General features: G+C 34.7%; 1 protein-coding gene across 2 annotated transcripts; it reads right to left on the bottom strand.

Annotated features, from left to right (window-relative positions):
- Positions 1 to 544: 544 nt before the first annotated feature.
- Positions 545 to 23,407, bottom strand: LOC145335476 (uncharacterized). Of its 2 annotated transcripts, none has more exons than XM_080181236.1 (19): positions 23,266 to 23,407; positions 20,480 to 20,575; positions 19,449 to 19,529; positions 18,963 to 19,031; positions 18,662 to 18,728; positions 17,524 to 17,604; positions 17,038 to 17,119; positions 16,498 to 16,634; positions 15,928 to 16,091; positions 15,408 to 15,533; positions 14,943 to 15,032; positions 14,529 to 14,653; positions 13,973 to 14,081; positions 13,274 to 13,345; positions 3,669 to 3,820; positions 3,116 to 3,236; positions 2,581 to 2,706; positions 1,741 to 1,813; positions 545 to 1,368 (listed from the first exon to the last, which is right to left on the bottom strand). In XM_080181236.1, the coding sequence occupies exons 1-19, from the start codon at positions 23,374 to 23,376 to the stop codon at positions 1,319 to 1,321; spliced, it is 1,932 nt and encodes a 643-aa protein (XP_080037362.1). In that variant the 5' UTR covers positions 23,377 to 23,407; the 3' UTR covers positions 545 to 1,318. The 2 variants fall into 2 exon arrangements, with proteins under 2 accessions (XP_080037362.1, XP_080037363.1); XM_080181237.1 differs by having other exon boundaries at positions 15,928 to 16,067.
- Positions 23,408 to 25,059: the final 1,652 nt, after the last annotated feature.

Genomic DNA, 25,059 nt, shown 5'->3' with positions numbered 1-25,059 from the left:
GAGAACCCAATCGCTTGCCGGTCAAATTATAATGTACTTGAACGTGGAACTTGATTGTCCTTGTGGCTATACATAAGTGTCTTTTCCTTCTCTATGACTACTTAGATACAAACACTTAGAAAGAAGGGAAATATACATATGTACACACACACAAACACACACACACAATCGCTTTAATAGTTTGCGAGATCTTTACGGTCGTCGGACAAAAATCTTACTACTTATAAAAAAGAATCAGGATTATAGGTTGTATGAACAGACCTTAATTAAGGGTAACCTCAATATTGAAATACAGGGATAAGTCAATGGCTGATAAATTGATAAACATCACCAATGATGGTACATAAAATCACCCATTCTGTAGATTAAAGTTAGTGGTTGAAACGTTTGAACAGACACCCAACCAATTAAAAATTACTACAGTCTCCAAAGTTGTCAAGCCAATAATAATGGTTTTATAAAACTTTGGGACTAGTGTAATAAACAGCCCATTGTCCCCTCTTTCTCTCTCTTTGCCGTAATCAAAAAAGCTTAAAATCAAACGTAAATCAAAATCAAATTTATTTTCATAAATAAAAAATGTTCCAGTGCATAATAATAAATAAGGAAACAAAGTATTATAGTACTAATAATTTACATAGAAAAATGCAAAATTTTAAATTAAATATGTACAATCCTTTTTTACAATTAACAAGGACAATTATTAATATAAAAAGCGCAGCGAATAAAAACCAAATATTTAGCAATATCTTCGATCATTAGAATTTCATCAATTTCTTGTTCAAATCTTGAAAAGTAACTAAGCTCTTTATAAAAAAAAGCCTAGAAAAAAGGGGATACTTCGGCCAAATGTTTGTGAATTTATCTCCTTTTTTTCATAGGCACTATAAAGAGCTTCCTTTAAAAACTAATTAAAAATTTAATATTTAGAATGATCTTTAAGTAACCATCAGACAAACTGAAATCAATATCCTAATTATAGAATAGCCAAGCTACTAAAAATCACTTGACGAAAAAAACTTCTTGCATCTATTTTTTTCCATTCTTGCATAAAAATCACAAAAAATTGAACTAACAGTAAAATTATCTAAAACTAAAATATTGCATATTATGATTTTTATAAAGTTTTTAAGAAAACATATTTCTTGTTTGATTTGCATCTAATTTTGCATTATTTTGCCTTCTTTTAATAAAATCGTCTTTTTTGAAAAAAAAAATTGCATTAAAATATACATACAATAAATATTAAGATTTTAACTACAGTTAAATCACATTTTTACAATTTTATCAAAATTTAATGAAATTTTTCTTGTCTTTTCTAATCGCCTTCCTCTACTATGCCTTCAAATTGCTCTCTACTAGCCTGTTAATGAAGCAACAATTAGCTTAATCAATATTATTAACATTTGCTATATACCCTTCAAAAAAATATTCGTCTGACTGTCCGTTTGAAAAACAAATTATTTAATCTTTTACATGTATTGTGTATGTTATATACTTAAATGTTTTGAATAAAAGACTTTTACCAAATGCAATGGTTTCAGATTTTTTTTATAAGCAAAAATAGTTTGTAAATAAACTTTTTCATACTAAAGACGATTAAAAATGTTCTACTTCTGCTCTTTTTAGCTGTGTAAGATAATGTGTATTGAAATCTGCCAAACTTGGGATATGACAAATATCTTGTAACCAGAATATTAATTGTTTATTACTAGTATTAAGCTCATTATTTTTCCTGTTTTCTTTTAATAAGAGGAGGTGTAGACTCACCCCCAACTATTATTTCTGGCTGAATTTCCATTAGTTCTGATACCTGAAAAATATGAAAAGGTCATTAAAAAAATAAACTTCTATAGAGGTACTATACTCCCAATGTAGAAATGTTGTTTTTCTGTACAAGCAAGCTTTACAAATGTTAACAATCAAAGGGAAAGAGGTTAAAGATAATATATGTATATGCTAATTTTCAAACAGTCAGATAATATGACAACATACTACTTCGACAAATATACATCCTAATACTGAACTTTGCATTATAATCATAACACTTTTAATAGTTAAGGAATGTGATTTTCATTTTGAGTGTTTTCTTTGTTCAGAGAGGAAGGACAAGAGGGTTCCACGACAAACGCAGGAGTCCCAAACGTCGGAGTGGACAAACGCAGGAGTGTTAAAATATTAATTTAAGTATGTATTTCTATACAGGTTAGGTTAGGTTAAGATATGAATACACAAATAAGCCCCCCGCAGGAGTTAGGCATTTAAAAACCTAAGAAATTGTTTAAATAGGTTAGGTTAGGTTAAAGCTCCACTCCTGCGTTTGTCCACTCCGACGTTTGGGACTCCTGTTTGGGACCCCAACGTTTTATAAGACACTTTTCGTATTTGTTGGCTTAACAACTAAAGGGACTTTTACTGAATTTTAATTGGAAGTATTATTAAGTTGCGTGTTTAAACGTTTTAACCACTAATTTTAATCTAAAGAAGGGTAATTTTGTATCCTCCTCGGGTATATACATCAATTTATCGGCCATTGTCTTATTCCTTTAGATCCCTGGATTATTTTACAAATGTAATCACCTCATTGTCAGGTTCCTCTTCAGCTCCAATGATGATTCCAGCTCCATCCTCATCATCATCCAGTTCTTCCTCCTCCAGCTCATCATCAGAGTAACCCTGGGTCCCGCCAACTGGTATAGGATCAACCTGAATATTTAAAATGTCGTCTTTGCAGTCTAACTATTCCGCGAAAAAAGATGGTGCCTATCTAATTACGAATCTAACTCAGATGGATAAATACTGAGAATCAGAGTAGCACTGGTTACCGCCAACAGGTATAGGATCAACCTGAATATTTCAAATGTCGTCTTTGCAGTCTAATTATGCCATGAAAAAAGATGGCGCCAGTCTAGCAGTTACTATTATAGTGCATTAGTGACCACAAACAGGCAAAGAGTCAAAATGATGAATTTAAATATTGTCTGAAGAGTTAAAAGCCGCGTACAGTTTTTAAGGTTAGTATCTCGTCTTCAATGCATTTTAGTTTAAGAAAAGTTTGCCTGTTTAGCAGTTCAAATTGGATAGGTATGAATTTATTGTATAACATTTTTTATACCTTTGCAGCTAAATGGTATGCAAGCATGGCAGTTTCCATTCCCAGCGCATCTGCAGCCTGTTTCATACTCATGGCTCCAGATCTCATGGCCTCCAGGATACTTGAGGTAGACGGGTCAGTCCTGAATACAGACATAGATAGGTAAATAGAATGGTTGGTTTATTTACATTGTACAAATAGATGCATTTATGTACTCTATAGATGTGTAAATGGATGGATTCATGGAAATATGGATAGATGGTTTTATTAATGGATGTATTATTGGGTAAATATGAATGAATAGGTACATGGATGAATAAATGAAGTCTTTGATTACTAAATATAATGATGGTTAGCCTCTGATCTGGTTCTCATTTGTGTAGCTTGTCATAAGACCAGGAAAATTTTATACCTATTTTTGGGGAGGGTAGCACCACCCACCCACTTTTCTTTTAAAATTGAAAGTGTTTGGTTGGAATTCCTCTGCCACTACAAATTCCCTTATATAAATTGATAGATAAAACGATAAACGTTTGAATGGATGACCTACATGCCTTTAAAAGTTTGCACTTACCAAATGTTCTGTTTTCGTTGAGGCCGGCCGGTAAGGTTCCACGCGTGCTTGAGGTAGCCAAAATTTTCTCTGTACCGCCCGTACAAAGTTCCGTAGGAGACACCGAGTAGCTCAGCTGCGCCCTTCATGTCCACTTCCTTGTTTCTTACAGCCTATAAATAATACTATGATTTGCTGGGTATTTTTCAAAAAAGGACAGTCACAAGTCCAACTGAACCTTCCTCTACAAGGATGGAAGAATTCAACACACGCTATGGTTTATTAGAAACAGCCAAACGGACGAAGAAGAAAGTGAGCATGACAGATAGCCAGACTTAAAAGGACGTCCAAGATTATTGATGATGTAATTGAGGGGTTTCAAAGATTTGAGGTGGGTAATCTAGTGTATTTTAAAAAACTTTAAAGAGGTAAAATGAGGTTTTGAAAGTTTGAGGGGAAATAAACACATATATAGAAAGTCCTATTCCAAGATGATGTTTTCTATAAAAGTACTGATAGACTATTAGACATACAGACAAATTTATAAAATATACGTGTCAGCAAAATCTTCACCAAAAATCATCCTCTATCTTAGATAAGATAAGATAAGATTTATTTTCCTCAAAGGTACAACATATTTTATTAGATATATATCATACATTATGTTACTATGCTTGATTTGTTTGATTCTTCTGGTTTGTTGTGTTTGATGCAGGTTTGATAATAATATACATAATAACTATTATTAAGTACCTAGCATGGAATTGGCCGAACTTCGTCTCCACCTAGTTACCAGGCCAGTTCGAATAAGATGAAGATAACATTTTACAATAAAAATTCCATGCAACATTGTACCAGATAGTTGGCATAACCCTTTAAGGGTTGTGGAGCCACTGGTGTACTTTGACGCTTGCCAAGCCGATACAATGTTATATGTGCAAATAAATAATAATCTTAACAATGAAAGAATACAATATCTTGCTGTGTATTTCAGACATCCTCCTACTATCAGTTGCAACTTCTCCAAGCGTAAATTCGGAACAATTAAGGAACCAAAACCTCCACAAGGAGTCGCTATTCCCGTTGTGATCCCTTTTCAGCTCTACATAGACAGTTTCCTTTGTAACAAATTATTTTCATTATAGAGTGGAGTTATGTCCGGGTCTAAGGACATCTCCACACCAATGATTTCAGGATAACGGTAAATATCGCGATAACACTTGGTCCAATCCAAAAATCCAAAGAATGAATAAGATATCCTAATATATAATCGTATCATGTACTTAAGTGAACAAGGTGTAATGGTTGGTTTCGATTCCTACGGAATCTGATTTTTATTTCTTGAGAATGGATATAATAATCCTATGATGTACAATTTTACAATTGTACAAATAAAGAATATGTCGTATGCGATTCCTACGGAATCTGATTTTGGTATTTTGATAATGGGAGTGTGTCCCTAAATATGTAAAGTTCGATTCCTCCGGAATCTGATTTTTATGTTTTGAGAACTGGTCACAGCATGGCTGTGAATGGGGCAACAATATGGGGGAGGGAGGGGGAGAGGGGGGGGGGGGTTTTTTTTTTGAGGGAAGGTGAAAACGTTTCATTAATCCATTGATCTCACTCTTTTTTGAAGGTAAAGGGTGAAAGTGGGTCATGTTAAAAAAAGACTGTGGCGTGCTATTGCGCGCACAATTTGGTTATAGCTTTGCTTTAGTGGAGTTTAAATCTTACTGTTGTTTAGGCACAAAAATGTTCGGAGAGGAAGAATACCAACAATTGTGGCAGCCGTTACGCAATAGATTGACAATAACATATCAACGACTTCTCAATATAGTTAACGGTGACAATGTCAGTGAGGAAGTGCGTCGTGAGGTAGCCCGTCTTCTATACCAACAGGGTTATTTAGAAACCGAGTTGGCACTCACACTATACAACCCAAACAAGGACATGGAGTATCATGAAACTAAATTGGGTGAAATTGCTGAGCAGATAACTGCACAAGAGGGGGCTTGTCTCCAACTATAGCTCCAGAAGTTGGCCATTTCCGGTCTGGACCAGTTATGGTCAAGTTCTCTACGACTTTATATACAAGATATCCGCAAAATATCCGCAAAAACAACCGCGGAGATGTCCGCAAGACGTTCACAAAATCAACAATGAATCAACGGAAAAAAAAGCTGCAAAATGTTTCTGATATGGCTATTAAAAATAAAATTGTTTTGAGAAATGATATAGTTTAGTTTTTGAAAAAAAAGTAGCTAAATATAATATTAAAAAGTAATTTACCATAAATAAATTCATTGATTTGTTTTTTAATAAATCCTAGATATCTTGCTATGAACTATTTATTTTTTATTTGAAGGATGTATAAAGTAATAGGATGTCTGTTAATATTTTGCTATGGATTAATTTAACATTAGCATAAAAAAAGTAAGGATAAGAAATGTAAGTTGGTGAAGTGATAAACTAGTTAAAATAAGGGAGATGGGTCAAGGAATTAAACAGGTATGGGGGAGGGGGGGAGGAAAAACGAGGGGGAGAAAAAGGGACGTGGTGAGTGGTTTGTGCGCGGTCGTGGCTACCAGCCAGACAAACGGAGCGGCGCTTTTCGTTTGGTATATACTGGGGGGGAGAAAAATAGGGGGTGGGGGGAAGAGTGGTTTTCCGGTAAAGCACAGTAGAATAAATGAAAAAGGGGCGGGAGGGAGACAATTGGTTGTAAAGCATAGGGGAAATACGCGGGAAATCGGAAGTGGGGAAAGTTATTTACTAATTAATTAATAAGTTAAATTAAGATTGCATAATGCATGGTATTAAAACACAAGGGGGGTATAAATATGGGGTAGGTAAGGTCAAAGTTCAATTGTCTCAAAGATGTCAGATCAAGAAGAGGAAGTAGGACAAGGCCAAGGTGCTTTACCAGATGGGGCGCCGGAAGTTCCGGAGGAGGCTGGAGGTGAGGAAAATGTTCCCCTCCATGACCAGGTGCAGGAGCTCATCGCTATGCTTAACTCTAGCGATGAAGTCGATGATCCTGTACCCGTGCACGGCGTCCAGCAGCTGTTGAACCTCGCGGCAGTGCCTGATCTACTCCCATTTCCGGGGGTAGACAGGCGCTGTCTGGACCTCTGGTTTATGGTCAAGAGGAGGTTGTTGGGCGTTGTGCACGAGGGCGACATGCTGATGTGGAGGAGATTCCGCAACGACGCCATCGATGAGGAAATCCTCCGCATGATGTATTCCAACTATGGGTTAGTCGTGAGGTTAATATCAGTAATGCCCACGTACGCCCGCTCCTTCCAGGCTAATATGGATTCCATCGCCGCCATGGACCGCTTGGTCACCGTCCAGCAGGACCTTGTGGAGGAGCTCCTCCAACAGGAACCCGACGACGTCTATGACTCCAGCGACTACGACGAGTAGATGGCTATGCCCACTACAGAGCTTAACCAGTCAGCGATAGTCATCACAAAATTTTCGATATCTAAATTTAAATAAATAAATATATTTTCGGTCAAAATTCAAAAAACTTTGTTATTTTTTTATTAGATAGATAAAGGTAGAGGTTGCGCGATTCGTTAGCTGCTTGATAAAAATATATAATATAAAGGAAAAAGTCAAAGTCAAAATATAAAAATGTAAAATGAATAAAATGGATAAGAAACAAACTATGCCAAGCTACTCTATACATAGGTATGTGTGTCGGTTCCTACGGAACCTATTCGTTGAGATTTGAGGTTAAAGAAATGCTGTTTTATTGATTTTTAATAAAGTAGTTTAATGCTTACAGAAAGACGAGGGCTAAAAATACGGATAGAAACTTAGTTACAACAAAAAATGTTAAGTAAAAGGAAGAAAAACATAAAATATTTTGCATTTTTTTAAAACTCAATCTTGTTAAGGTAATAAGTAAAACATTTTTTCTTGAAAATATTCCTATTATCAATTAGTTTAATTTCAAGTGGAAGGTTGTTGAAGATAGTTGGGAAAGAGTTAAGAGGGGCGTGCAGGAGAAAGTTTCTATTGGTGCCCGGTTCGTAAGCAAAGTTGTTCCTGTTCCTAGTGCCATACGTATGTCTGTCTTGAACAAAATTCCAGGTGTTTTCAAAGATTTTGGGAAAAATGCCTAATTTATAGGCGTGCATGAATTTACAAACATTGAATTCAATTAACAGGTTAAACGGAAGTATGCCATTGGATTTAAAAAATTCAGCTGTGTGAGCTCTGCTTGGCAAATTTTCGATTATTCTAATGGCCTGCTTCTGCAACTTAATGATTGGTGCTAACAGATACATAGGACAGGCAGTGAACAGGAGACAACAATATTCGATATTCGACTTAATATAAGAAGAATAGAGTAGCTTTAGGTGTTTCTTGTCCAACAAATGACGCATTACTTTCATACTATAAATTATTTTAGAGACTTTACTATAGACTTTCTCAAGATGATAAGAAAACTTCATTTTCTCGTCTAATTGAATTCCCAAGTGTTTGATACTACCCTCATTGGTACCGCTCACAAGATCCAACTTAGTGATTTTTGACTCATCATTTTCATTATGATTGTTCATGTTTACATAGACTTCAAAGTTGGTCTTAGCAGCGAGCTCAGCGGGGGTGAGTATCTCACGGGGGGAGGAAAAGACCATACATTTGGTCTTGCGGGGGTGAATGAGAAGCTTATTGGCATTGTACCATTGGGTCAGTCTGGGGACAAGCTCCCTTGCAAGGTTAATTAATTGAATAATATTCTGCTTTTCAATGAAGCCCACTGCGTCATCAGCAAAGAGATTAATTAAGATCTCTTCACTGCATGAAACAAGGTCATTGATAAAAATTAAAAAAAGAATTGGTCCCAGGACTGACCCCTGGAGTACGCCAATGATAATGAATTCAATTGTAGAGGAGAAAAGGCCCTTAAAAAATACACGCTGTTTTCTATTTGCATAGTAACTACGGAACCACTCAAGTGCAACCCCCCTTATCCCTGAATTCTCCAGTTTGCTAAAAAGGATGTCCCTATTTATCATGTCGAAACACTTCCTTATGTCCAAAAATATGGCCATACAGGAAGCGTCTCGACTGAGTGCTTGGGTAATCAATGTGCTTAAGTTCAATACATTGTGAAAGGTTGAGATCCCTTTCATGAAGCCAAACTGACGATTGCTAAAAAAAGACCGATCCTCTAAGAACTTAACCAGCGTATCACAGACATATTTTTCAATGGGTTTGGAAAAGTTGTCAATGAGTGAAATTCCTCGATGATTATCTGCCTCGCTGAGTGAACCTGATTTATGAAGGACAACTATTTTGGAAGTTTTCATTTTTTCAGGAAAAGTGCCATTTTGAAGTGATAAATTATAAACATGTGTTAGGGGAGTGGCAATGGTATCAGCACAGCGAGACAGAACATACATCGAGACATCATTTATGTCTGTGGAACGCTTTGGTTTAATACTACGAATGATATTAATAACCTTGAAGGGGTACAATGGCTCAAAGAAGAGGGAATCTTGACATGGGGGTGGTAAATATTCAAAGAAGTTTTTGGGAGTGGAAGGAATTTCAGGCCTTAGGGAAGACCCAATCTGACTAAAATAACGATTAAATTCGTTAGCTATTTCTTGGTCATTTTCAATTTTGTTTGGGCCTACTTGAAGGTATGTGCACTCAGGGGAAGATTTACTAAACCCAATGACTTCCTTTAGAGTTTTCCAAAGTTTTTTCCCATCCCCGTTTGCATCCCTTATTTGTTTTCTGTAATAATCAATCTTTGCTCTTCTCACTTGCCTATTATAATTATTCCTATAGACATTGTAAATACTTTCATTTTCAATTGTTTTGTCTTTTAAAAAGTTGCTGTACAAAATATCTCTATGCAATCTACAACGCAATAAGTAATCTGACATGAAAGGCTGCTGGGGCTGGGTACGTTTGTTTTTTCGTTTTTTTCTAACTGGACACTTTTCATTATAAAGTCTCAAAAAGGTTGAAATAAAGTTATCATAAGCAATGTTTGTATTGTCTTGACTTAAAACGTGATTCCAGTTAGTGTGGTAGAGTGCATAGTTTAAGGCATCAAAGTTTTCATCATTCAATTCTCTTTTTTCAAAGAAATCTGGAAGTTTGGGTTTATTTACTTTGTCTATTCGGAATGAATTAATAATTGGCAAGTGATCGGAAATTTTTGATGTTAAAACAAAGGAAGACATTAGGTTTTGAATAAAGTTACCTACCCCGAATAAATCAAGAAGGGTTGCAGTGGTTCTAGTTACTCTAGTAGCTCTGGTAACAGTATTTATGATACCGTTAAAAGAAAAAGACTCAATAATTCTCATGGAGTTGCTATTTATATTATTTATTTTGAAAAGGTCAAAATTGAAATCTCCCACAATGAAGTATGGTATGTTTAAAGCTGCTATTCTATCAATCAAGTCTAGAAAAAGTTCAAAAAATTCTTCTATTTCAGCATTATTCTGATTGGGTGGCCGGTAGCAGTTTAATAAACAAAACTTTAGTCCATTGTGGGAAATTTTTAAGCAAATAGATTCAAGAATATTTTCTTTAAATGAGAACCTATCAAATAGCTTATCTACTTTATAATATTTGCTTACTAGAATACCCACCCCTCCCCCCCTATTTTTTGTGCGGAGTTTAACATGCCAATCGTAATTATTAATCCCATAGCAATCCATATTTACATCCTTATTTAGCCATAATTCTTGAAAACACAGAACATTTAAGTGGATATCATGTTGCCTAAAGAAGTCTACAGTGGAGACAATATCATTGTATTTAGAATGTAATGACTGACAATTAATACTAAAAATATTGAGAAGGTTTTCGTTGAATGTTTTCAGTTTCTGTACGATACCTTGTTCACTTGAAAAAACGCAATTTATTCCGAATTCATTCTCAAAATCGTTAAAGTAGTCGCCGTAAATCGGATTCATAAGATTTAGACCAATGTTATCGTTTAAGTTACCGTAATCCTGGTTAATCTGGTCATTAGGGAGGTTTGTCATAGCAGAGCTGGTCCAGGAGCACCGCAGGAGGAATCGTCTTAACATCAAGTATGGACATCTGAAACACAGTAGATATTAGTGGACAAATAAAAATAGTTAATATACAATATATTATCGTTGAAGCGAAAAAAATTACCATATTTACTATAGTTATTCCGATAGCGTTTAGTTTATGTGTGTGTTGGGGGTGGCAACACATTAAAGCTAGTTTAGTTTAGTTCCCCCTACTCATTTTCATACAAGTTCCATGTATTTTATATGCTAATCAGCAGAAAAGATAAGAAAAAATAGATTAAAATTAATATGCGATGTGGGCTTTCTAACAACTTAGGAATATATAATAATAATATTATAATTTTATAAAGTTCGCGTGGATATAAATCATTCAATTTTTTGAAATAAATCATTTTAAAATGATAACAATAATAATACCTAAGCTGAGTGTTTTTTTATTTTGTTAGGTACCTTTTTTCCGTCGTATAAGATACTTAACTTCATGTTGTGATTCCCGCCTTTGTTGCTTTGCTTTGCTTAGCTTTGTTGGCGGTGTCTCTAGCTTTGGCCCTCGTGGCCACAGGATCAGAAGGTGCTGAGTCAACGGTAAATGCCTTCATGGCAACAGGATCAGAAGGTGCTGAGTCAACGACAGGTGTAGATGCAGCAGATGCGGCAGGTGCAGCGGCAGACGTGGCGGCAAGTGCGGCGGTGTGTGTGGCGGTAGGTGCGGCAATAGATGCTGCAGGTACGGCGACAGACACGGCGGCAAGTGCGGCAGACGTGGCGGCAGATGCGGCGGCGGTCACGGCGGCAGGTGCGGCGGTGAGCGCGGCGGCAGGTGCGGCAGTGAATTCAGCGGCAGCGGCGGCGGCGGGTGCGACGGCTGTATGTGCGGCACTAGGTGCGGCGGTTGCGACGGTTGCGGCAGAGACTATGGGAGGAAACACAGCCAGGTCCCCGAGAACTGGGGCAGGGGCAGACGTTAAATTATGTTGAATCGTGCTGGTAGGGTGGGCTGTGATCGTACTAAACTGCCTTGGGAAGTCATCCTCTGTCAAATCAGCCTGATTCGAGAAGAATGTTTTCCTTTCCTCAGGCGTTAGCTTGTTGAAACGAAGGATAGGCGGTGCCTCCGACAGAAAAAAATCCTCGCTTCCAGGTATGGGTTGGGCCATTTCCTTCAGGTCTTTGCCAAATGGGTTAAGGCAGCGTATCCAGCGGCTGCCGTTCTTGAGCTGGAATTGGACATGTTGGCCAGCGACTTTGGCCCTCGAAATCTGGTTTGTGGCATATACAAAGGTCATGGTCTTCCTGTTGAGGTCGGACATATCTTGTTTCGCCTGGACTAACCTATTGGGGAAGAACGGGACCGGTGACGCGTTGTTCCTGGGGTTGAACCTCTTGATCTCGGCGTTGTAACGGTCAAGCACAGCCTTCTTATTGTTCATCCACGCGTCGAGGTAGGATCTAGACATAAAACGAAAAATAAAAACGGGGATCTGGCCCTTTGTATATGGGAGCATATGGGCACGCTCGACGATATCACAAAAATGTGAGGGAATATATTCTAATTCCCCACGTTTAAGAGCGGCTTCAAGGGTGGGCCTTATAATGTTTCTAAATATGATAAACTCTGTAATATTTTCACGGCTCCACGGCTGCTGAAAGTTCACTATTCTACAACTCCAATCGCGGCACCTTTGCTCTCTTATCGAGTTTTGTAGAAGTTGAAATTTGACGAAATTTTCTCTCGACGATTCGACAGAGTTTAGATAGTCTTTTTGTTGTGTAATCGTGGTCCTAATCGCTTTTTGTTCACTTGCAACAGATTTAGCATCGACGAAATTTTCTATACCTTCGATAGATTGAATTTTAACATTTAAATCTGAGACTCTCAATTTAATATCGTTTATTTCGGTTTTATGACTGGCAAAAGTACTATGAATAAGCTCATCCCTTACCTTAGCTATATTCGCATCGTATTCACTAAACTTAACATCCAAAGCAGCGTCCAAATTTGTTTTAAATTTTGACCAATATTCTGGGTTGTCACACGTACTACAGGCCATGATGAAGTGAAGATGGCGGATCCGAAGGTGCTGAGTGAGTGTGGGTCAGCTGACCAATGGTGGGACGCGAAAAAATGTTAGCCAATGGGAGAGCTTATTTGTCGGGAGTACTTTGCGCCGGTAAAATGTTGCCAGACCGATAAATTATCAAAAAATTTTGAGAGTGTTTTCACCAAAAATTGTTCATTAAATTAAAGCGATTAGGTTACACATAAGTTAAAAAAATTCTTTAATTCATAAATGTTTTATTTTCACTTTTTTGTGCTAACAATTGACCGATACGTTAACACATACACATTGCCAGGCCTAAATACGAGGTGCCCTCTGGCTACAGTGTCTTCCCTTTCCTCCAACTGCGGAGTGACCACGGGCAGTGGGGAGAGGGGAACTAGTTGAGAGAGAGGGGGAAGGTAGAACTGAGCTTAACACATGGGGTAGGGCGGGGGAGAGCTTGCAAAATGCGTGTTCTCAGCCCGACTCTCTGAACTAAACTAAACTAAACTAAATAGCAAATGAGAAAAACACACACCTCCATAACGTGTTTAACAAATAATTCTTCCCAGTACTGTTGCCGTGTTCCTGTCACCAGATAATCGTTCATCTAAATAACAAAATTGTAATTATTAAGTTATTTAACCTAAAAAATAATAAATGATATGAATTACATAGAACGAGTAAAAAATGAGTTTCCACAAAAACTTTTAAATAATTCCGACAAAAGTGCATGAAAAACCCTAGGTACTAATTACTATAATTAAAAAAATAAAGTATTGGTCGAATGTAGATTAAATTATTTTACTTTAACTTAAACTTTAAAAATTCAGAATAAAATATCTTAGTTATACAGACAAGCAAACATTTTGGACCATACCAAAACCACGCAAAACTTTTATTTCTATCACAATGCAATTTTAGCTACAAAAGCATTTTTGCGCCCCCCCCCCCTCTTAAATAAAAAGTATAAAAATAAAGGGTATAGTCCTTTTCACGACATCCCTCCATAAGGAGCGATTCTTCGTATTTTTCACAGTAGCTTTTCTCCTATTTCTAGCCCCTGCGGGGGGCTCTAACCCTGCGGGGCCAATTACCTAACCCTGTGGGGCAATCACCTAACACAATATAACCGAACCTAACCTAAAATAACCTATAAAAAGCCATTTTAAAAATACGAAGAATCGCTCCTTATGGAGGGATGTCGTGAAAAGGACTATACCCAAAATAAATATACCTTAATAATTCCCCAGGAGGCGAGTCTTTCTGGGGGGACAGTGGTTGCAATTTCTCCCCCCATCCCCTCGCCCCCACTCATGGGCTCTTTATCAGGTGTGGAACTATCACTATATTGAGTTTGTTTATACATACAGCTCTGGTATCCCCGCAGGGATTAGGCACCTCTTGTAAAACTGGCTTAATCAGTGTTCAGATTAATAATTTCATTGGTCGACGAGTTGTAACTAAAGTATAAAACTTTCATATGACTCTATTTTAATGATTACTATAGTCTTCTTAATGAACTTTTTTGAAAATTTACACATAGTTAAATTGTTCTTTTTTTATCCCTATATACATTATACATCTCAAATGATAATAAATAAAATTACACTTCTTAAAATTGTTGGTTGAAAATTTTGGACATTGTAAATTTTAACCAGCAAATCAAGAATTATTAAAATTAAAGTTTTTAAACCACGTTGAGAGAGATTGTTTCTAAAATTTTAGGTAACATTGTTAATTACAGTAACTAATAGCCCTAATCCTTTTAGCTGTTATGTAAAAGCAAAAACCTAATGGCGGTGTTTTCATCTTCTTTCTCTTTCTTAATGGCGGTAGCAAGGTTTAAAGCCGCCGTTAGAGGTGGAGGGGAGCCGGAAACGGAGGAGGAACGGCTGGTTGCCGGCGTAAGAGCTCTAGAAATCATAGATATAAGGATTCCAAATAAAAAGAAAAAAAGGAAAAATAGTCAGTTTATACCAACAACGAAACTAATTCGACCTTTCCATCTTACCCCCAAATTATTTTAAATCTATTTCGTTTGTTGGTTATACCTGAGGAATAGTAATAAAAACAGATATTTTACAAATAGAAAATAGAAGATAGAATATAAGAAGAAGTGAAAAAAACATAACACATTGAAGAAAGAGGGAGTTAAATAAAATAAAGGAAGGAAAATTCGAAGTATGATCCTTAATTCCATCCCTGGAAGATTGCTGGTTGTCTGTCAGGTGTTTAGTGGTTGGAGAGCCTGGGGTACTGTTGTTCTTCTCATTCAGGGGTCGATTTAAGGCAGCCTAAAATGTAATTTTTTATTACATTTAAAAAGTTTTTTTTCTTTCCATTTCTGATTTAAATCTATCTTGTTCAAAGAAAAGGTACTTTTAAATAGGACATGTCCGTCTACACGACTAATTTGAAAGAATGATAATTAAAATAAAATGATCTTTCTATCTTATGTAATTAAATAATTATTTGAAGCGCTATAGAACAAGTAGAAATAAACAGACCGCAAAGATTTGTATATTCATTCTAATAGTTAAAAAAAGGCCTATAATACATTTTTGTAATATATATATAATGTCTTTTAAATAATATTTGATTTACATTTTTGTCTATTGTTAAATTTTGTAATGGTTCTGAACAAGATGTTGGGCCAACAAAAAAATAACCTGTAAAGGAGACATGCTTAGGGAAGGAATGGCCGGGTTCTTTTGCAAGCTGTTTGTAGTTGTTGTCGAGGATCCGCTATCTTGAGCTGCGGCGGCAGCTGCCGCAACGGCAGCAACCAAACGAGCCTGAAATATCATTATTAATACAGGGTTATATATTAAATAAATGATGAATGGTTCCAACTTCCCAGGATAAATATTGGGCATATACCGGTCAAATACTTTCTTTTAACCACGAATAAACGCGCAAAAAGGGGTTTTGGGGGAGTCAACACCTCCATCAAAATTAGAATATTGAAGGCCTACCTTTTTCACCTACCCAAGAAATAAAAATTGGGCTAAGTTTAGTAAATTTTGTAAGATTTAGGCTATTGTGCTTTTATAGCAACATGTCAATAATATTTCAGCTAATAATACTTCAGCTAAGAATATTTTATATTTCATGTTAACGCAACACATAGAGATTAACTGTGGAATCAAATTTAAAATATTTTTTGTCTAAAAATCTTCTAAAAAAAACCTGTTTCATTGGAGAAGATGCCGAATCGCTAGCCGCCAATCTCAAAGCAGCTGCCACAGCAGCCGTCTGTGTGTTGGTGCTGCCAGCTGAAGCTGTGGAAGCAGCTGCCAGTAGCAGTGGACTTAGGTTGGTAACTGCCCCTGTAAACAGATTTCTGTTTATATCTAAAGCAGTATACAATTATAATATTTTTAAAAGAATATTTTGTCGTTTTCTTAATTTTTCATTTTTCTATACCAAAAGTCAAAAATGTTCATTTTTCAGACAAACGTAAATGTTTTTTTTTACAATACTAATTTTATATGCAGTATTGCTTCGAAACCGATTAATATCCACTGGATTAGAACCATTTCTCAGCTATCTGAAAAATCAAGTATACTGCGAAAATTAAGTAGAAATCATAAAATGAATAATGGTTTAAAACTTATAATATTTCATTTTAATATCCGCGGAAAACTGTTTATAATGCAATAAATAAATGTTATTATATTTCAAAGATACTGTATGTATATTGATAATTAATATTTTTTTTAAAAATTGTCCACAAAAACATAAATAAAAACTAAATACCTGCAACACTAGAAATCCTGGGGGTGGGGAATGACTGGCCTATGGTGTCTTCCGGCCCGTCCAGGGTGCGTGGTCGCCCACGTTTCCGTTTGCCGTCCCCGTTCAGTAGGTTGTCCGACAGGATGCTTGACACTGGTCTGTAATTAAAAACAGCATTTGTATTTTTCCCCCAAAAAAATTTAATTTGTTTTTTTATCAATTCTTTAAAACAGACTATAATTTGACTTAGTTGTAAAATAATTCTTTTCGATAGACTTCTAATAATAAGTTACATTGAAATATAAGAAAGCTTAATTTTCTAGGATTGCTTCGAAACCGATTGATTGTCCTCTGGATTAGAAACGGTTCTCAGCCATAGTGAAAAATTATAGCATCGTATTATAGACAATTTTCCACGAATTTTAACATACCAGTATTTTTAGGTATGGCCTTTGGCCCCTCGTGGCTAACAAAAATGTTTTTTATCTTTTTCATTTTAATATCAGCGGGAAGCTGTCTATAATACGTTGCGATAAATAACTATTCTAAAATTCTGACTACCTGCCCAACATTTGCAGTGATGGAGGAGCCAGCCTGGCGGTCAAAGCTGATCTTTGCTGCTGGAGGCTGCCAGCTGAATCCTTTAGATAGATACACAACTATAGATAACCACTCAGGGATTTAGGGATGGGACAATGGATTATATATTGATTATTTTAGACTTTGGGGACTCGCCTAAAGTGTTTTGAATGATTCCGCAGGTTTTTTGCAAAACTTTGGGGACCAATTGTGAATGATAACCCTGATAACCACTAAATGCATTCAAATAATACTTTGATTATATGACGTTTATCTAAAATTACTAGCTGTGAGGCTCTAGAGACGTAGCCGCTAGTTTATATTTATAGTATAATTTTGTAGATAGTTGTCCTCGTAAAGAAATATTAGGAAATAAATTTTATTCGGTATTAAATCACACGATCTATGCGTTTTTCACACGGATAAGAACTGGTTTTTACCCAGTTAAATGCTATAGTTTATGTTCCTGGCTAAGGCCATTAATTGCTGGAGAGTTGTTGTTGTTGGACAACTTGGAGGCTGCAGGCGATGGCTTCTTGTCTTCAGAATCTAATATGGAGAACATATACATATATTTTTTGGAAATTGGCGTCTGAGCTTTGAATATTGAAGGAAGAGGGGGGCAGAAAATATCTTCAACCATCCATAGATTTACAATTTCAAATAAAATAGCCTAAAACAACTCAACGATCAGTGTTAAGCTTCACTAAGATTATTTATTGGAAAGAGCTTAATGCAGAATTATACAGAAATGATCTTTTAATTGTCACCAGGCAGTTTTCCACGGATAGTAAAATGAAAATTTACAAAATGAATTTAATAATTTTATTTTTTATTTCTTAGGAAATTCTCTGTAATACAATATTATCTTAATTTAGAGGAAATGAATCGTATTAATGGCTTTGAAACCGATTTCCAATAGCGGCTACGCTGTGTGGATTGTTGGTTACTGGCGGCTTTATGGTTTATACGCGGCTACCTAGCCCTAATTAAAACTCACGTTAATGTTAAAGCTCCTTTCTAAATTTATTAATAATTCAACAATTTTATTTTTCCAAGTTTTAATGATTTAATAAAAAAAATTGTTCCTTATCATGAAATTTTGTGGCATTAATATTTTTTTTTTGGAAATTTGTGATTATGAAATTTATGTTGATTTTTAAAACTTTTAATAACAAAATTTAATTTTGTAGCTAGTATGTACTGTGTATTAAAAAGCATGACAAGATGTTCCTTGTATTAATCATATTAACTTTAATGAATACATCATGAGAATATCACAGTTCAACTGTAGTGAAAGAATAGTCCTGGCAATTTAAAACTAGGTTTCAACATTAACTTGAATTTTGATTTTTTATTTATATTTCCGATTATTACATTAAACGATTGAGCTCTTCATTTTATATAGTTTTTAGGCTAATTTTAAGCTACCTCATTCATGATCAAGGCATAGGATTATTTCAGGCCATTTCAAACTCCTTACCTCCCCCTCGAATACAGCGCCTTTAGATAGTAACACAGCCGCTAGTTGTCTTTGAATCCCAAATACTTTAATTTATATTTACTTACTATTTATAATAATAGTAATAAGAATAGCTCTACTTACTTGAAACTTCCGCCAATCCTTTAACTTTTAAATTTTCTGCTGTTTTCAATAATGATGACAGTCGATCCTTAAAAAAAATAATGAATAGAAAATACAAGGCTAATTATGTGAATAAGTAACGCTGCAAAATAAGTTAGATAAATATTCGATCAGGTATTGTCAAGTATTTTGAAAATACACTAAATATGAAGCTTGCTTAAGACTGTTTATTTGTTTTTAAAATCCTTCTAAAAATCTAAACAAAATTAAAGGGAGCCAGGGCAGAATGGTTATCTCGCCATTCAATGCTAAAAGTTTTTACCTGTGATACGTTTATTTCTCCTTTGTACATGAACTCAATTATGGCAACTATGTCTTGATACGGGGTGTCCTAAAAACAATGATAACTAGGAAATACATATGTTTTGGTACAGGGTGTCACAAAATAAGGATAATAAAGGTAACTATGTCTTGTTAAAGGATTTCCTATAAAAGGATAATTATGGCAACTTTGTCTTGCACAGGGTGTCCTAAAAGAAGGATAATTTTTCCAACTATGTCATGGTCTTGTCCGGAAAATGGATAAGTACGGCACCTATGTCTTTGTCAAGGGTGTCCAATGGCAACTATGTCTTGATGCAGGATGTCCCAAGAAACAAAGATGATTATGATAACTACTATGTCTTCGTATGTGTAGAAACAACGAATTAAATGGTGGATAAAATAGTAAGAAAGTAAGAAATAATGTAGTTAGGGAAACGAGGCTTTATTTATCACAAATTGCATGTTATCATTAAAATTTTCTTACCTTTAAAATGACTATTTGATTTGGTTCGTTGAAGGACATAAACAAATGTTCAAAATATGAACTACATGCTGATAATACAACCTGAAAATAAAGTCAATATTATTTTGACCGGCTCAAAATTGATGTAAATCATGCTCCTTTTAATTTCAAGTGGATATAAACCAGTTCTGAACCGTGACATAAACGCATGTATAATGTTGTTTTATTCAAATTGTCGGTGAAAACGTTATGATTAATACAATACTTTCTCAATCTCATATCCGCGGAAAACTGTCTATAAAACTAGAATATTTTGTATCCAGCGGATTTTAAGCTAAAAACGTGTTATAAATTTTATTGTCTCAAACCCAAAAATGGCTGCAAATGAAAAACTATTGAAATTTCTATTTTTGCCTCTGGGCCTTTTTAGATTATTAAGGCATACTTCCTCTTATTAAAAGCAAATATTTTCTACATATAGGATGTGTTCTTCCATTCGTAACATATATTTAGACATGTAAGAATTAACCAGTATATTTAAAACTTTCCATGAAGATTTCTCTATTTTTTGTTGTTGATATACTCCTTTTCTGTTTTAAATGCCAATATGCATGGACTTAGTGTTATTTTCGTAACAACTCTACAGTACCGTCTTAACCCTTAACAGTCGGGCCCCTTGCCGCACCTTAATCGGTCGGGGGAAGGGGGGGGGGGGCGGGGCGTTTAACGCCCCCCCCCCTATTATCTCAATTCCTATTAAAGCTAGAGGGCTAAAAAAATTGTGCAAGTCCTCTGTGTTATGATGAATTTCCGACCTTAAGTAGGTCAAAGTCAATTTTCGCTTCCTTCACCCTTTTATTTAACAACCTTTAAGGGTTAAAATGAAAACTCGACATTTATTCAGTGCTTTTGTGCGGAGCCTAAACCAAATCTAACCAAACTTAACCTGGCCTAAAGTAAGCCCCAACTATCTTTAATGATTGCAAAATAAGGACGGTGAAGGGGGGGGGGGGTTGTTCTCGAAAAGGCACTTTGACAGAAACCACTGTTACCTTGTGACATTTAATCCTGCGTCCTTCTGAGGCGATGGTTACATCTGTGAACAGTTCTTGACCCAGCAGCCGCATAAACACTCGCAGCAGGTTGTTCTGAAATAAATAAATAAAAATAAAAATAAATTAGCCTCGGATATTCTTTGAGGGCGGGATGCACTAAAATATATCTTTGAATCAAAACAGTGCAAAGTATTGAATGAGCCAAGGCATTCCCCTTACTCTAACTATTTGTGACATAGCAGCAGTAGGAACCATTTTAACATCTTAATTATGATGCGGTGCTGTGTCAAGATTAGAACCTATCACATGGTGTTTCTTATACCCATTGGCATTCAGTATAGTACGTAGTTATAAGCGTAGCATCTCTATAACTATAAATATATTGTATTTTATAATTCTTTAAACAAATAAACATCGATTTTTTTCAATAACAAGATATAAATTAAATAATAAAAACATCTAATCATAATGTTGCTTTATGTAGAATTTAGGAATGTTTTCATCCTTGTTTTTGTTTTCTGAAAATTATATTTCTAAATAAAATTTAATAGAATAAAGCATTAATTATTAAATTTCTAATGTAAAATTAAAGTAAAAATTAATACAATAAAATTTCTGTATATTTTTATTACTTTCTTCTTAAATTTCAAACACAAATCTCTTTGTTTAAGATTTGAATTAAGAAAAAGTGCGGGTGATGGTGGTCGCATCTACCGCCAAACTAACCGCATTTGCTTTATTATTGTGCATTAAATTCCGCACATGTTAAATCAACAGAAAAACAGATTATTATAACAACACAAACATCCCCTACTCCTTAATCATGCAACAATTGCTTGTTTTTTTCCGCAGGGATCTAAAGGGATAGGACAGTGACCGATAAATTTATGTACATCCCCAATGATGATATACCTAATAACAATAAGTAGTTGAAACGTTTGAACACTCAACTAAATGAACTAACCAATAAAATTTTAATAAAAGTCCTCAAGGTTGTTAAGCAAACCAATAAGAAGAGTGTTTTGTGACTAGTGTAATAAGCAGCCCAATTTCCCCTCCCTCCCTGGTTTTTGAGAATATGAAAAACTTAGGCGTAAACGATAATACTAATTTAACCGCGGCAGCTACAAAATTTAGCCGTAGTTAGCCGCTTTATCATCTACACAGCCGAGAAAATGCACAATTTAAAGTCGTCGTTCTACGTACCCGTAGCCGTTAACCTGGCAGCTAACAGTGTATTCAAATTAAAAATTACAACCGACGCCGACAATTTATATCAATAAGTCGCCGCTATCCGCATGAAATAAGAGCGACTGCAGAGCCCAGAAAAAAGTGTATAAAACGAAATTTGATCTTAATCTGTTTTTATTAAGTAGATTTTTTTCTTCTAATTTTTATAACTTTTATAACAATGTTTTTTTTAATAAGAAAGAAAAAGGGTAAAACGTATAAAAACTAAAATCATAAAAAAAGTTATATAGAGAAGCTTTGTATAAATCTTAGTCTGGTTTTTGACCACGTTTTGGGAGGTTTATCAACCCTTCCAAAAATTTATCGCAAATAAAAAAATATTCCAAAAATTTATTATCAATTTTTATGATTTTGAAATGATAAGCAAATATCGTGGTTTATTGCAAAACATGTTTTTTTGCGTTTTTTTTTGCAAAAAAAACCTAAATATTTTTCAGTCGACTAGAAATTTGAAAAAATGCTGTTCTTAGAAATGATTTTTTTGCTGAGTAAAAGTTTGGGGAAAGTTGCTTTATTAGGCTTTATACTTTTTTATCATAGCGAAACTACTTAATAAGTTATTTGTATGTGTTTGACTTTCAACGCGTATAAACAGAGAGAGAAAGAGGGGACCATGGGCTGTATATTACACTCTTCCCCAAAGTTTTTAATAACATTTTCTTATTTGTTGACTTAACAACTCTGGGGACTTGTACTAAATTTTGATTGGTTTGTTTATTAAGGTGAGTGTTCAAACGTTTAAACCACTAAATGTAATGAACAGAAGGGGTAATAATTTGTGTCATTATTGGAGATGTACATCAATTTATCGGCCATTGTCTCGTCTAATACCTTTAGATCCCTGGATGATATTACTCTACTATTTAAAGAAAAAATATTTACAGATTTGTCAAATTTCTGGCCAAAAATTCCATATTTTCATTTTTATAAAAAAAAGAACAAAGCCTCTTATCTTTTTTAGAAAAAAATTTAACTACAAAAAGTTTAAATTTTACTTTTCAAAAATTTTGAGAAAGAAATATAATTCTTAAAAGTTAGATGATAAAAAAAAGTTGTAAAAATGAATTTTTGACTTTACTATTATTTTATGTTTTTACTGTTTTTTTTGCATTATAATTTTACATATTTTTCTATCTTTCTATCTTTCTATCTATCTATCTATCTATCTATCTAACTATCTATCTATTATCCATATATTCAACTCAACACATATCAATCTATGTAGTATCCATAATATATATCTAACCATTTTACAGTTTTGCTGCTTTTGTATATTATAGATGTCTATCTATCAATCTATTTACCTACCTATTTAACTATTTCACTATCTAACGATCTCACAATTAATCTATCTACCCATCAATATGTCTACATATTTATCTATCTATCTAACTGTTTATCTGTCTATCTATCTATCTCAATATTAAACTACCTATCTACCTATCTAACTACCTATCTATTTACCAAACTATCTATCAATCTATCTACATATTTAACTATCTATCTGTTTATCTCCCTATCTATCTATGTACCTGATGGTTATTCCACTTAAGACAGTATTGTTGTGCGGCCGGAGAGCCGCCTACAAGTCCGCCCGATCCGCCGCCTGATACTCCGCCCCCCGCCATTCCTAGATCTACCATTATAGTTTTACAAAATTTTAAGTCTTTTGGATAATCTGAAAATATAATTAATTGTTATATAAAAAATATCTTATGAATAATTTTTTACAGGAGCTGGATCTTTAAATCATTTTAGTGGTGAGCCAGATCGGGGTAGGCCGAAATTCAGCCAATCACAGCGCGGCAGTTCATAAAATGCTGTGCTCTTATTGGTGGAAAGTTGGCTCACACCGATCTGGCTCCCAACTAAAATGATTTAAAGATCCAGCTGGGGACAACCATTTTTATAAAATAACTTTTCAGAGATAGAAATTACACTGGCACCCAAAGTTTTATAATCATGTTTACTTATTAATTTGCTAAAAAACTTTGGTTACCCTATTGAATTGTGATTGGTTGGTTCCTAACAAGAAGTGTCCAAACATTTCAACTCTTAATTCTAATCTATAGAAAGATTACCTAATTGTATAACACCATCGGAGATTTAAAATGTATACTAATTCATCGTCAATTGTCTTATCCCTTAAGATAAATTTAAATTTTAAATCAGTTTACTTTTGAAAATTTTGTAAAAGTTGAAAATATTAATTTTATAAAACAAAAAGCAGTTTTAATAAAAACCTAAAATTCCAATATTTTGAACTGAAGCAATCAATAATAAAGTCTGATGGTGTGGAGGAATAAAGAACAAGGATACAACATCAATGTGTAGCGAAATAATATTAACATGATGTCTGTGTGTATATAGAGAAGGATCTCACTAACCGTTGAACCGACAAGGTTCTCCTTTATAGTAAAGCTTCTCATAAGTTAGAGGAACGTTTATAGATATTCGAAGGAGGGGAGGATGTTAAATGGTTCCTAAAGAAAATCCCCCCCCCTACCTAATTTTAAAAACTTTTTTTCAAAACTAGAATTAAATATAGAGGATCAACTTCCCCCCTTCCCTCAATTTTACATCCATCCATACCATAATTAATCCATTATAATAGCCTACGAACGGTCAGACATAAAAAATGAGTTGTGGAATAGTTTCACTAATAATAAAAACAAGACAAAAAACTGGAAGCTTCAAAATAGACCATTTGACCCCATTAATTTCATTTTTTTCTTAACTGTATTTTTTCTCTTTTTACATTCCTTACTCCTTGTTTTGATTTTAATAGTTATGGCTACTCTATGAGTCTTAAAGTTAATAAAACATGGCCTGAGTAAAAAAATACATTTATAAGTCCAAAAAGTTAAATAATATATTAAAGTAAATTCACATAACAAAGTTAAGCTTCGCCACAACTAGATGTAACTTTTTTAGTTCTTTTTTTATATCCCTTCACTTTTTTCTTGGTAGTTTTTTCTGGTAAGCAATCAAAAATGACTTCGTTTTTTGTCTAAATAAAGGGAGCGCCAAAATAATTAAAAAACAACCATTCATATATTTTTTGTCTCTTTACTAATTTATACATACAACATTAAAAATCAGACATTCTACTATGTCAGAGGCGTGAAATTGATGATAAGTAATAGAAGCAGGATAAATGTAATAGCCCATAAACAGGCTATATATACACAAAGATTGACAGAAATAAAGATTAAAAGAATATTGTTGTTAAAATTTGTATAATTTTTCCAATAATCATAAAAGTCCCATATAAGTTAAATTTATGCCTCAAATACTTTTCATTATACCCATGCTTTGGATCCCCC

Source organism: Acartia tonsa, chromosome 13, assembly GCF_053477335.1.
Source record: "Acartia tonsa isolate MP-2025a chromosome 13, ASM5347733v1, whole genome shotgun sequence".
Lineage (NCBI taxonomy): Eukaryota > Metazoa > Arthropoda > Copepoda > Calanoida > Acartiidae > Acartia > Acartia tonsa.
This window is presented reverse-complemented; position numbering and strand designations above follow the sequence as displayed.

Excerpts from the sequence above, each read along its gene's own strand:
- LOC145335476 (XM_080181236.1), bottom strand. The coding sequence starts at position 23,376 with ATGGTAGATCTAGGAATGGCGGGGGGCGGAGTATCAGGCGGCGGATCG. Across the intron at positions 16,092-16,497 it reads CAGGATTTCTAGTGTTGCAG|ATATAAACAGAAATCTGTTT; the intron begins GTATTTAGTTTT and ends ATACTGCTTTAG. Across the intron at positions 3,237-3,668 it reads CAACGAAAACAGAACATTTG|GACTGACCCGTCTACCTCAA; the intron begins GTAAGTGCAAAC and ends GTCTGTATTCAG.